The 12,270-nt window shown below is 37.5% G+C and overlaps 1 protein-coding gene across 2 annotated transcripts in view; it reads left to right on the top strand.

The window, feature by feature from the left end:
- Positions 1 to 2,181: 2,181 nt before the first annotated feature.
- KLHL30 (kelch like family member 30) overlaps positions 2,182 to 12,270 on the top strand; it is a 19,280-nt gene continuing 9,191 nt past the window's right edge. Inside the window, exons 1-4 of one of the 2 annotated variants that reach the window (XR_015794281.1) lie at positions 2,182 to 2,297; positions 6,007 to 6,109; positions 6,652 to 7,505; positions 8,450 to 8,609. Coding sequence is in view for 1 of the 2 variants with exons in the window: in XM_088131735.1 (XP_087987861.1) it covers positions 6,732 to 7,505; positions 8,450 to 8,609 (934 nt within the window). In the remaining variant the exon portion in view is untranslated. The remainder of the gene's footprint in view (positions 2,298 to 6,006; positions 6,110 to 6,651; positions 7,506 to 8,449; positions 8,610 to 12,270) is intronic. The other variant, XM_088131735.1, reaches the window with a different exon arrangement.

Raw genomic sequence — 12,270 nt, 5'->3', positions numbered from 1 at the left:
GAGAGGACCATGACATGACTTGAGGAACTGTAATAATATCCTATTTTTTGCTCTAGGTGAACATGCTACTCTTTCAACCTCTTGGTGAGTCTCTGGTTTATTCCTGGGGAAAGAAAGGTTACGCAGGGATCCCAAAGACAAGTTCTGAGCTAAGTGATTCATTGAACTAAACTTAGAAAACAAATGTAGGTGATTGAGACAAATTAACAAGAAATAAAAGGTGTGTTTAAATCATCTTTACTGAATGAATGAAATAAGGTAGATTTGTGTTTGTAAAATTTGTAAAATTCCCAAATAAAGGAACAGAGTTTCTGGCTGAATCCATTTTTGATATCCCAAGGCTCCTAACCCACCTTCCCTTTTTCCTATAGGACTTTACTCTTTGGATCATTCATTCATTGTACCAAAAAAATATCTATACTGTAGCTTACTATGTCCAATCCATACATGCTCCCTCAATGCTACCAAACTATAATGTGTAACCATTATTTGAAAGTGGGCAGTGAAATTTAGTTTGCATTAACTTTTAGGGGGTTATATTAGATTCAGCCCAGTTCCAAATCCTGAGTTGAACTGGGATGCTTCAGAATAAAACTGCAGTTGTACAAAGCAAAGCGTGTTTAGCATCCCTAAGAAATTATTGAAATTGAAACAGAAGCCTTTAAAAGGGGTTTGGTACTTTGAAGTGCTACTTATAACAAATGAGAACATAGTAAAAAGAACAGCACTTAATATCAATACCAATGCAATGTTTTATTCCAAACTGTCATAACAAATATTTGCAATATTTTTGGGACCATCGGTACATGCAAATACTTGTTAGTTGCTTTACATTTTTTTCTAAACATCCACAAGTCAAAATACTTCTTTGAGCAATAGTCTTCTCAACAAATAAAATTTAATTATTATTCCAAAATACATAAAGGCATATTCTTTGGTTACTGCAGGTTTCTTACCACAGGACTCCATCACAACATCACAATTTTTCATTAGTATTGATCAGTAGGATGAATTAATTAATCTTATTTTTAACACCCATCTCTCACATTTGTAAAGGAGATCTTTATAGGAAAAAAACCAAACAAATCATAAAATTGTCCCCTTCTAAAATTTGGCAGGACTTCTCCTTGCAGAAAGTGTGGCAAACCTCTCCAAAACAACAAACTTTGCACTGCTATTCTAATAGGTATTTATAGAAGGTTGGCATGATGTACAGACACTGAAATGGTGAGATAAGCATTTTCAGTATAATTAAGCTACACTAAAACCCTGCAGATATTTTTTTTTAACTATCTGCATGCAGCTATGTGACTCCCACATATATCTGTGATTCTCCATCCTCCCTGCATGTACTTGATTGGCCACAGGGATCTTCCCCCTCTTATTTTTTTCTGGCAAGCTTTTCCATTTAGCTCCACAACAGCCTTATGAGGGGACAAAATTGGCTTTGGAGCATTATAGGAAATCAAATTGTACATTAGGCCCAGGCTTTTTAAGTGTTGTTTTCTTTCAGATAATCTACCCCCCAAGAGTCCCCCAGGAGAGGAGAGGTCCCTGAAAACAGCATTTGGGCCAGGCCTTCCTCAAAGCTGGAACTATCCTGAATTTGGTGAATAGCCAATGCAGAAATCAAATATAATCACTTGATTTTGAACAGATCAATCATATCTAGAACTCAATGACTGTATTCACACAACACATGAAATGCAAACTAGACAACCATGTTTTAGCCTAGGATGCTGTGTAAACCCAGCCAGGGTGATTACTGAAAATCCAGAAAATTGGAATGAGTAAACCCTAATTAAAGAACTTACGGGCAGTATGTTGAATGAACACAGACCCTCTGTGCATGTGTGTGTGTGTGTGTGTGTGTGTGTAAGTTTGTGTGTGTATACATATACACAGAGTCTGCGTTTATTCAACACATTTGCCCATAAGTATCACTGGGTTTTGATGGGGTGCCAAAAGCTTATATATGAACCCTAATCAAAACCTGATTGAAATAACTTGAAATCTGCTTCCAGTAGCTGCATACCTTCCATCTAAGCTCTCATTCTATCTTCTTACTGGTGTTGCTTTAAGAGCAGGTGGTCTGGAGAGAATAACTGTCAAAGCATTTCTCCACCCTCCTCTATGCTGGCTGTAAGAGCCAGTCTAAATATATATATATATATCATCTGCAACTGCTGATAAAAAAAACCAGCCTAATAACTGTCACTGCCAAGGGTCAAGGCGACTCTTTCCCAAACGTTCTCCCAGATCAGTCTTGTTGCCTGGATGTAAAAGAAGTTAACAAGGTAAGATCAGGAAGCTGGTGGGTGGTGATTCCTGTCAGGTTAATGGAGAGGGAATACTATTATATTAACAAGAGAGGCAGTTTGATATAGTGTTAAAGGCACCAAGCTAGAAACCAGGAGACCGCGAGCTCCAGTCCTGCCTTAGCACAAAGCCAGCTGGATGACCTTGGGCCAGTCACTCTCCCTCAGCCCTAGGAAGGAGGCAAGGGCAAACTACTTTCAAAACCTTGCCAAGCAAACTGCAGGGACTTGTCCAGGCTGTTGCCAGGAGTCAACACAGACTCTTGAAGTCATAAAATAAATATGAGGAAGAAAAAGATACCAGCAATTTAAATCTTTATTTGCTAGGATGTAATTTTCAAGTTTTTTTTCAGCAAAGAATAATATCAGATTAGCTAGGGTAGAACTGGTGAGTGAGAGATTATTCATAGAATTTTTTTCTGGATTAAGGAAAAGTGTGTGATATCCTCGCTAAATAAAATAAAATTTTTAAAAAACACTATCTAGCTACTATCAGACAAACAATATTTTATATGGTTTTTGCAAACATTATGGTGTCGTATGTTCCATGAAACCTCACAATCTGGTAGTGGGAATCTGTCCCTCAATTTATGAGCAATTCTGAACTGCAGAATGTGAAATTACTTTCCTATGATTTTCAAATGAGGTTAATACAACAAAAGAATTTGTTTTATGTATATTGATCGCCCCACAATATATTCAATAAGGAGTAGTTAATATCACTCTACTGTTGAAGATATAACTCAAAAACTGCAACCCTAACTCATACAGGTTATTTCACTACTAGCAAGTTATATCATTTTCTAGAACTATCCAACCACTGTTGTGCCAAAATAACAGTAATGATGACAGATCTGCATCCCTTCAATTAAGGCTTGGTGATGCTGTGAAGATGCTGAAAGTCATGAATGAGAACATAGCCATAGACAAGTCTTGCCCTATTATTTATGTAGCTTGCACTGTCTCTTAATATATTTCTGGACCAATTGCCCCATAAAAAAGATGCACATGTTTTTCTTGGTTCTACCCACCAGTATTTGGAATCTATCAAGATATCAAAAATTGTAGATTGTCGTTGTGTTGTTTACCACCCTTTGAATTAGTCTTTTTTTAACAAAGTGTGAGGAAGATTTTCAAGGAATATGGTCCAGGTGTTTTAGCCGTTTGATTTATAATATAATTTCCAAGTCTTTCCCGACACACCCTTTTATTGATATACTTATTAATTTTGAGATTGTTTTGATTCTTTAATGTTGTATGATCTTAATTTTTATGGTAGATTAATTTAGCAAGATAAAATAGGATAAAATGTTTGTCTTTCCTACACAGCAGGCTGTATAACAGTGGTTTTTAAATTGGGGGTAATTACCCAAGGGGGTAATTTGGACATATCCAGGGGATTATGGAGCAATTTGTTATTGCTTGTTTGTGAGTTGAGAATCCAGTTTGGGACTGCCGCTGCTGAGACTCTTCTCTCTTCTCTTCTCTTCTCTTCTCTTCTCTTCTCTTCTCTTCTCTTCTCTTCTCTTCTCTTCTCTTCTCTTCTCTTCTCTTCTCTTCTCTTCTCTTCTCTCCTCTCCTCTCCTCTCCTCTCCTCTCCTCTCCTCTCCTCTCCTCTCCTCTCCTCTCCTCTCCTCTCCTCTCTTCTCTGCTCTTCTCTTATCTTCTCTTCTCTTCTCTTCTCCTCCCTCCCTCCCCTCCCTCCCTCCCTCCCTCCCTCCCTCCTTTCTTTCTTTCTTTCTTTCTTTCTTTCTTTCTTTCTTTCTTTCTTTCTTTCTTTCTTTCTTTCTTTGGGGGTAATAACATTATTTGAGACTGGGAAAAGAGGCAATTGGTTCAAACAGTTTAAGAGCCACTAGTATAGAAGTATCAGAGAGAGAGATGAAATCCCTGGCCTGGGTTAAGGTGTCAGTGGACCCCCTGTTGTATGTGTGTTACTGTTTTCCTCTGGACTGTTAGGCTATGTTTTTAATTGTTTTTAACTGTATAGTAGATGTTGTAAGCCACCCAGAGTTTTTTAGAGTGGGGTGACTATAAGAAATCTAATAAATCATCATCTCATCATCTCGGGAATAGGAGAGCTTCCTCAGAGAACCCATAGAATTGCAGCTTCTCAAGTAGGTATCTCCTCCATTGTAGCATTGAAATTATCTGCCTGAGTGATCAAGCCTATAGGCAGAAATTTTAACTTTAACTAGTAGGTAAAGAAAATTACCCAAATCTCAGTTTCAGTCTTAATTACACCATTCTCACAGCAGAGGACTACGTTTGAGACACCTCATGGAACTTGAAAGATGCTTCAATTTTGTTACTGTTTAAAAGGCACCTGTGGATTCTGGGATGTTTAGCAAATACCTGGACTTTTATTTTTTATAATGTATTACTAATTCTTCATCCTAGCAATAAATGGCAAAAGATCTCAAGGGAATTAAAATGTGCCTCCTAAATCAAACCAGTGTTTTGATTGAAATATCTCATTCCTAGTCTTTGGGGTTGTGAAGATATGAGAGCAGGTTGGAGTAACTGAAGTAGATTAGAGTAGTGGCTGATAATTAACTCTGAACTATTAGCTATTGTATATAAATTGGATGCATTGATTCAGATTTTAGGATTTTGGTAAGTATTTCTCCCTGTTGTGAAGTCCATTTAATCCAAGTAGGGTAGAGTTCATCTTTTCCTAAAGTTACAGAGCTTAGGTCATAAAGCAATTTGTCAGGCACCTGCAAGGTTAAATTCCTGGAAAACTATCACTATCAGGCCGCTGTCTATGGAAAAGCTCTGAATGAATGATATCGTATTTTGTGAAACTCCAATACAGTACAATCTGTTGTATTAGGGAAGGTCTCACTGCTGGCCCAGTGAGAGAATTCTGTCAGTAGGCACTGAGCCATTCAACAAGGTTAGATTCAGTTTGTAGAAAACTTAGCCCACAGAAGTTTCCCACGTATCTTTTGACTGATGCATAAGAAGTAGAGAAACTATCTCTATGGTAAGTGGTAGAGATGATATGATACTGACTTATCATCAGTGCCTATCCTTGCATTAACATCACCTGCCACTATAATGGATGACTGATTTCGTTTACAAATCACCAATGTATAACTCCAATCTGTTCCAAATGTGTTCCATGAAACCATGTGGTTGCAGCTGGGAATGTACAGTATACATTAATAAGCAAGAAAAGGAAATTGTTAGACTTGAGAATAATAGCCAGAATGTAACATTCAAAGGAACTCAGATCTAAGATTTCAAAATTTAGACAACAGAGCTTAATAAGTTTAGACACTGCAAAGTTTTCCTCATCCCGCTCTAGGAACTGCCCCTACTGAAAAAGATTTATAGCTATCAAGTAATGGATCACTGGCAAGTCAAGTTTCCTATAAAAAGATAACATCATGTTTCATAATATACCTAATAAAAGTGGTATCATTAAGTTTTGCTTTCAACCAGCAACATTCCAGTAAATGACTGTTAATAGACAGGGGGCAGAGAAATATCATCTGGGGTGGGATTGAAACTTCATCTTGTGTATTGGTCTTCTAGAGGATCTTCTAGAGGACCTCCTAAAGGAGTTAATGGTAGTGCAATACTGTCCTCCTGAGGCATTCCACAAGCAATCTTTTCTGTCATCAGATAAATTAAACCCTTATTGGTTCTAATTTTACTGAATAATCAAATGTCTCTTCAGTTTCAGATCCTCTGATCTCCCTGTCCTTGTCTGATGTTATTGCAATTCCACCAGGAATGCCAGGAGTGGACCCAGAATAATCAGCACCTGCTCTTCTACCCTGGTACTTTTCAGTTCTTATTGTTGACTGCATGCCTCTTTTTGGCTTCCCATTCTGCTCTTTGTCATCTAGTAAATCAAAATGAATTAGTGAGGATCTGGATATTGCAGTTTTTGTGGCCTGTGTGTGTGTGTGTGTGTGTAAGGCAACTAAGTGGTGATGTAGCTGCTGCACAGGTTACTAACAGTATGTCTCTGAGATCATCAAGCCTCTTCAATGTTTCATGTTGTTCACAGCCTGGCAGAGTTCTGGTCCTGACAGTTACGGGTGAGAAGTCACCCCAGATTTAGTGTTCTATACTCATACAGATTTATTTTGTTTGTAAGTTCAGGACAATCACAATTGGCACTAATTAATTTTGTTGTTTATTTGTTTGCTTAAAGAAATAGGCACATATTAAATTTTATTTGTATATTTCATAGTTGAAATTATGTAAATAAATAAAAATAAATATTGGATTGCATAAACATGGAATTCTTTAAAGAAGCCCCATTGATTCAGAAATATCAGGAATGTTGACTTTATTCCCTTTATCCTCTGAACAGGACTGGGAAAAAAATCTTCTGTTGGGAGCATCTAAAATCATTTCCAGCTACGGGATTAACAGTTTTTTCAGAATACTACCATGGTGAGGAATATTGACGACTTCGATTTTTGCCTTCCATCCCATCCTCAATCTGTTCTGGAAGGACTACAGACTCTGCGTTCCAACCCCAAACTCTCAGATGTCACTTTGATTGTTGGGGGACATGAATTCCCTTGCCACCGCAGTATCCTAGCCCTCAGTAGTCAATACTTCAATGCTATGTTTGCTGGTGACTTTATGGAAAGCTTTTCAGCACGTGTAGAGATCAAAGAGGTGGATCCTGTCATTATGGAGTCCTTGATTAATTTTGCTTACACAGGAAAGGTGACTATCAATCAGGCAAACGTGGAGGCCTTGATTAGGACATCCAGCCAACTCCACTTCCCCATCATCCAGAAAGTCTGCAGTCGGTACTTGAGACAGCAGATGGATGCCAGCAACTGCTTAGGCATTTGTGAGTTTGGAGAGATGCATGGCTGTTCAGAGGTTTCATCTGAGGCTTGGTCATTTTTGCAAGAACATTTTGAACTTGTATCTCAACAAGAAGAGTTTCTTCAACTATCAAAAGAGAGGCTAGTTATTTATCTGTCCAACAACCTACTGCAAGTACAAAAAGAACAGAGCCTAGTTGAAGCTGTGCTCAAATGGGTCAAGTATGAAAAATCAGCCAGAGTGGTGCACCTCCCAGAGCTCCTTGACCTAGTGCATTTGGTTTCACTGCCAGATCAGTATCTGCAAAACATGTTGTCATCTGAACCGCTGATTCAAGAATCAGAAGCTTGCAAGGCTATCATTGCAAGACATCGGAGCACGGTCAGTTTGGAGGCACTGTGTACTTTTTGATCCAACTCTAAGTTCAGTTTGAAGACTAGAAAATAGACTAAGGAGCTTCTGAACAAGTTACTGTACACACACACACACACACACACACCCCGAATTCCCAGCTTTTATCCAAAATTTGGTTAATCTGGCAAAGATTCATATTCTTATTCTAGGAAAATGGGTGGGATTTCTTTTTTCTTTTTAATAGCCCATCCTGGGCTGGTAAGGAACATTGATGATTCAGAAACCAGGAAACACTTGCTACCTAGAAAAACCTCTGGACTTGTTGGTCTGCTATGGCTGGGCTGGCAGATACAGGGTGGGCTGGTTGTATCTGGTCAAATGCACTATTTAGTTTACAGATTAATTATAGGGCCAACATGTTTAAACTTGGATTATTTAACGCTAATCAAAGTATTCTTCAGAATAAATTTTTAAATGTTAGAATTATTATTATCATCAACATTAGGATCTCTCTGCAAGATAGAAAACAACCTGAGGGACAAGGAAGGTAGATTTTAAAAAGCCCCACTGAAATGATGAACTATAGATAGCGTAAATGAATTATAACAGAAGGATATATGCCCCAAAACACTGACTGACTGAGATATCAGAGAAAAGCAATTTTAAAATGCATCATTCTATTATTTCTTTTTATTTTATGAAAAAAAAAGTATGCAGTGTGTTCAAATTGTAAAATACAGCATGTGGGAAGGCATATGGAAAGAAATCAATGAACTGTTTTTCCACATAAGGGTAGACTGAATTTCCTGCTCAAGCTAGAAAGTATATTGATTCATCACAGGAATTACTGGGAAGTTTTGCTTTACCTTTACTTTTACAATGTACAAATTGTTGAAAAAAAACAAGAGAGGAGTGGTGCAGAAATTAGAAGCTTTCTATTTTGTGACATACTTTTTTTTTCTGTCTCTAAGGCAGAGAACAGGCCCTTTGTCCAGCAGAGACTGAAGGCCCTTCCACAAAAGCTGGAAGAGGTGCTGGTAGTTGTGGGAGGCAGAGCTCTGGAAGAAAATGAGGAAGATGAACAGCCACCACACTTCTCCAGAAATTTTGCCTTTTATAACACTAACACTAGTAAGTGTCTGAAATTCTCCCTGATATACAATGCCAGAACAGCTTATTTCAAATTACAATGTTTTATAGAGTAGCCCAGGCTATGCTACTGAGCATTGCAGTGCAATAACAACAGTAGTGTTGTAGAATTGAGAAATATGAATGCTATCTGCACCAGAATCTTAAAGACATCATCTAAACAAGTTTGCTTTTACATGGCAGATCCTACAGGAAATGTTAGTACATAACACAGTGTTTCTCAACCTCAGCTCCTTTAAGATGTGTGGACTTCAACTCCCAGAATTCCCCAGCCAGCATGCTGGCTGGGGAATTCTGGGAGTTGAAGTCCACACAGCTTAAAGGTGCCAAGGGTGAGAAATGCTGCATTAAAGCATGCCTAGTGGATGACCATCCAGCCTCTCTTTGAAGGTCTCCAGCTAAGAATAACTCACCACTTTTTCTGGCGACCTGTTCACTGACTTACACTTGTACAATCAAGAAGTTCCTCCTGATATCTAGCCGGAGCCTTCTTTCTTATAATCTGTTGTCAAAAACATTGCAGTGGGGGGAGAGGCTAATGGATCAGGGAATATTTGCAAACAAGAGTGTAATACAATTGGATGAAAATATTATCTTTAAATGGGAGATTCCAGAGAAGGATTGCCCAACTCAACAACTTCCAAATGATAAAGATCTGGGAATTACAGATCATGATAGCTTGCAAGCACCAAGTTAGTAAACCTGGTCTAATGTGTAACTTATCCAAATATATTAGTATTCAGTGGTCAGAACTGGGTGTAATATTGACTCTACTATTTTTCTTGTATCTCTGAAAGTAAAAAAGGCTAAAATCATAAGCTTCTGCAGGGAATGGGGGATGTTCAAGTGATAAAATATTGTGACACAAATCTGAAAAGACATGACATACATTTTGGTATTTTGGCATCATCATGCTATTGCTACAGCTAGAATATCTTTCCAGGGAAGAAGTGGGAGATGGGAACATTCAAAAAGTTTATTGGGAGCTGGTTATAGCTCTACTGAATGCATTCCACATGCTTTTCTCTTCCTAGTTCTTTGCTTTCTTTTCTTTTGTGGAATTTCATTGGAATTAACAGCAAAACCTCTCAGTATCTACAAAGCTGGGTCATATTTGTTTTATATGTGTTGAGTGCTCAATTATGAGGCTTCTTTATCTGGTGCCTCATTCAGTAAATGAAAGGGGGAAAATACATATACCAAGCAACCTGCCATATTAAAGAACACTTCTCCAGACCCACTTTGAATAAAAGATATACTAGTGTGGGCAGGAACATTCATGCCTTTGAGTTTAATGTAGAATTATGTTGCCACAGGCAAATTAGAATTCCAGATGATGTAATGTTCTGGGTTTCTTTAGCTGTTTGTTATTGTGAAGCAACTACATTCCTCCCAGGCTCACTGACAGTGAAACCTGTCAGGCTGGCCTACAAATTCACTGAAGTTGGAAGAGGAACTAATTTAGAGGTTAGGACTCTAAATTTTGGATCCTTGGTGTAATCTGGAAAAGATGATGTAATTATAGGGCATGTTGACAATATTGTGAACATAGAAACAAATAATGACTATACATAATTACTGCCAAACATATCTGGGTAGTATATGTAACAGTTTCAATAAATTAATGCTAATTTTTTCTTTTTAGAGAAATGTTTGGCTAGTCCTTTCAGCAAAGGGGCCAAGCATTTAGTCCATCTACACAGTTGTCAGTAAAGACTGATTGAATGTGATACTGCGGTGTGATTGTCAGATGGTGATGCTTACACTGTGTACTGTTCCTGATTATTGGCCATGCTGACTGGGGCAGAAAGAAGCAGTAGAAAGAAAGTAGCTAGAGAATGGCCCTATTCTAATTCTTCAGGAACTATTACTCTCTCTCTCTCTACTTTTTTACTGAATGACCTCATCAAGTGCCACCTTTATGCTGATGATATCTAACAGTATCTTTCTTTTTATTTCAGACGTCTACCATTATAGTATCTCTATATTATTATTATTATTATTATTATTATTATTATTATTATTATTATTATTATTCAAAAGAGTTCAGAGGAGTATACACATCTCTAGGAAACATATTCAATTAGATAGTTCATAAGCTAAGACTAAATCATATAGTTTTCCTTCCAAGGTTCCTTTCCTCATTCTTCTCAACATCATTGACAACGCCGCTGCAGATCCAGAGATCATAGATGTATTTTTAGCTCTCTCTGTTCTGCTCCATGTTCAATTCACTGCCAATTTATGTAGCTTCTTCATGTACAACCTTACCTAATGGGACCCATTCTTTGCTTTCTCCTTGGCTCAGCCTATGATTCATTCCCAATAATCCCTTGCTTTGACTTGTTCAAGCTATTATTCCTCTTTGAGCTTTCTCTTTTTCATAGGCAAGTTTTCTGACTTTTATCCAAAACAATAGTCAAAATCAGATATTTTAAGACTTCACATTCTTCTATATCCAGTAGAAAATCTTTATCCTTACCTTAAAAATTATATAGCCTTGCCTCACTTTATCTTTTATCCTTTGTTTCTCATTATAATCCTGCTCATTCCCTCTGTTAATTGACCACCTAAATACTGACCACCTAAAGATCTGTTACTCTTTATGACAACACGTTCTCTTTAACTTTCCCATATATAGGGGTTTTCTGTTTGAACATGTGCAGGGTGGCATCATTCTGTCCTCAAATTCATCATGAAAACCAATTTTTTCTGATGTTGTCTTTGGTTTTACTCTTAAATTGCTGCTGAAGTGCCATTTGTAGCTAAGTTTTAAGTTCATGGGAAAACTGCTGCTGTCTTCCGCTCTGTTGGCCCTTCTGCCCATTACACTCCCTTTTCCTTGTGTTGCTTTACTCATTTTCTATTACAGATCCTAAGCTCCTTGGTGATACAGACTTTTCAATATTTGCCTATGATATTTCATTTAATCATTTATTTAAACAATGGATAAGGCCTCCCATTTCACTATTGCAGTCTATGGGCAATTAACAACGAAAACTGAAAAACAGCAAAAGAACTCAAATTAATTAAAAAATAAATCACAACAGCAGTCAATATAGCATGTGTCAGAGGTCCAAATACATCCTTCCCATTTATGTTCAATAATGAACAAACCACAACAGACAAACCAACCAACAGAGTTCACCAAACACCCAGCCCAAGTGCCTGAGAGAACAACCAGGCCTATAGTACCTCACAATAGGCCAGCATACTTGAAGGCTCAAAGTACATAATTGCAACTGTGTAAACAACCATTTGTTTGTGAAGTTTAATAGCATACTCATTATAAAAAGTCAACTACTTGGCTAGGAATTAAAGTCAGGTTATGGGAAAGAAAAAACATTGGGTTCAATGTTAGGAGAACCTTAACCTCTAGAACTTTGTTACTAATTAAATACATAATCCAAGATGGAAAGTTGGATGTATATAGGACATGTCTCCTGCTCAATAATGCAAAGAGAAAGTAGAGATAGGGATGGAAAACCAGAAGATGCTGGAATTTTGGCTAAACATATTTATTACTGTTCCTATCCTAAAAATTGAAAGTTCTGTGCAGAACCATCATTATCATGCAAGGCAAAACTCTCAGGAAAATTTAAGAATTTAACTAGCTATTTACATATTTGGTTTTTCCATTTCA

The sequence above is a fragment of the Python bivittatus genome, unplaced genomic scaffold (genome assembly GCF_059951505.1).
Source record: "Python bivittatus isolate LINGU-HERP-01145 unplaced genomic scaffold, Pbiv_v1 ctg000980_np1212, whole genome shotgun sequence".
Lineage (NCBI taxonomy): Eukaryota > Metazoa > Chordata > Lepidosauria > Squamata > Pythonidae > Python > Python bivittatus.
This window is presented reverse-complemented; position numbering and strand designations above follow the sequence as displayed.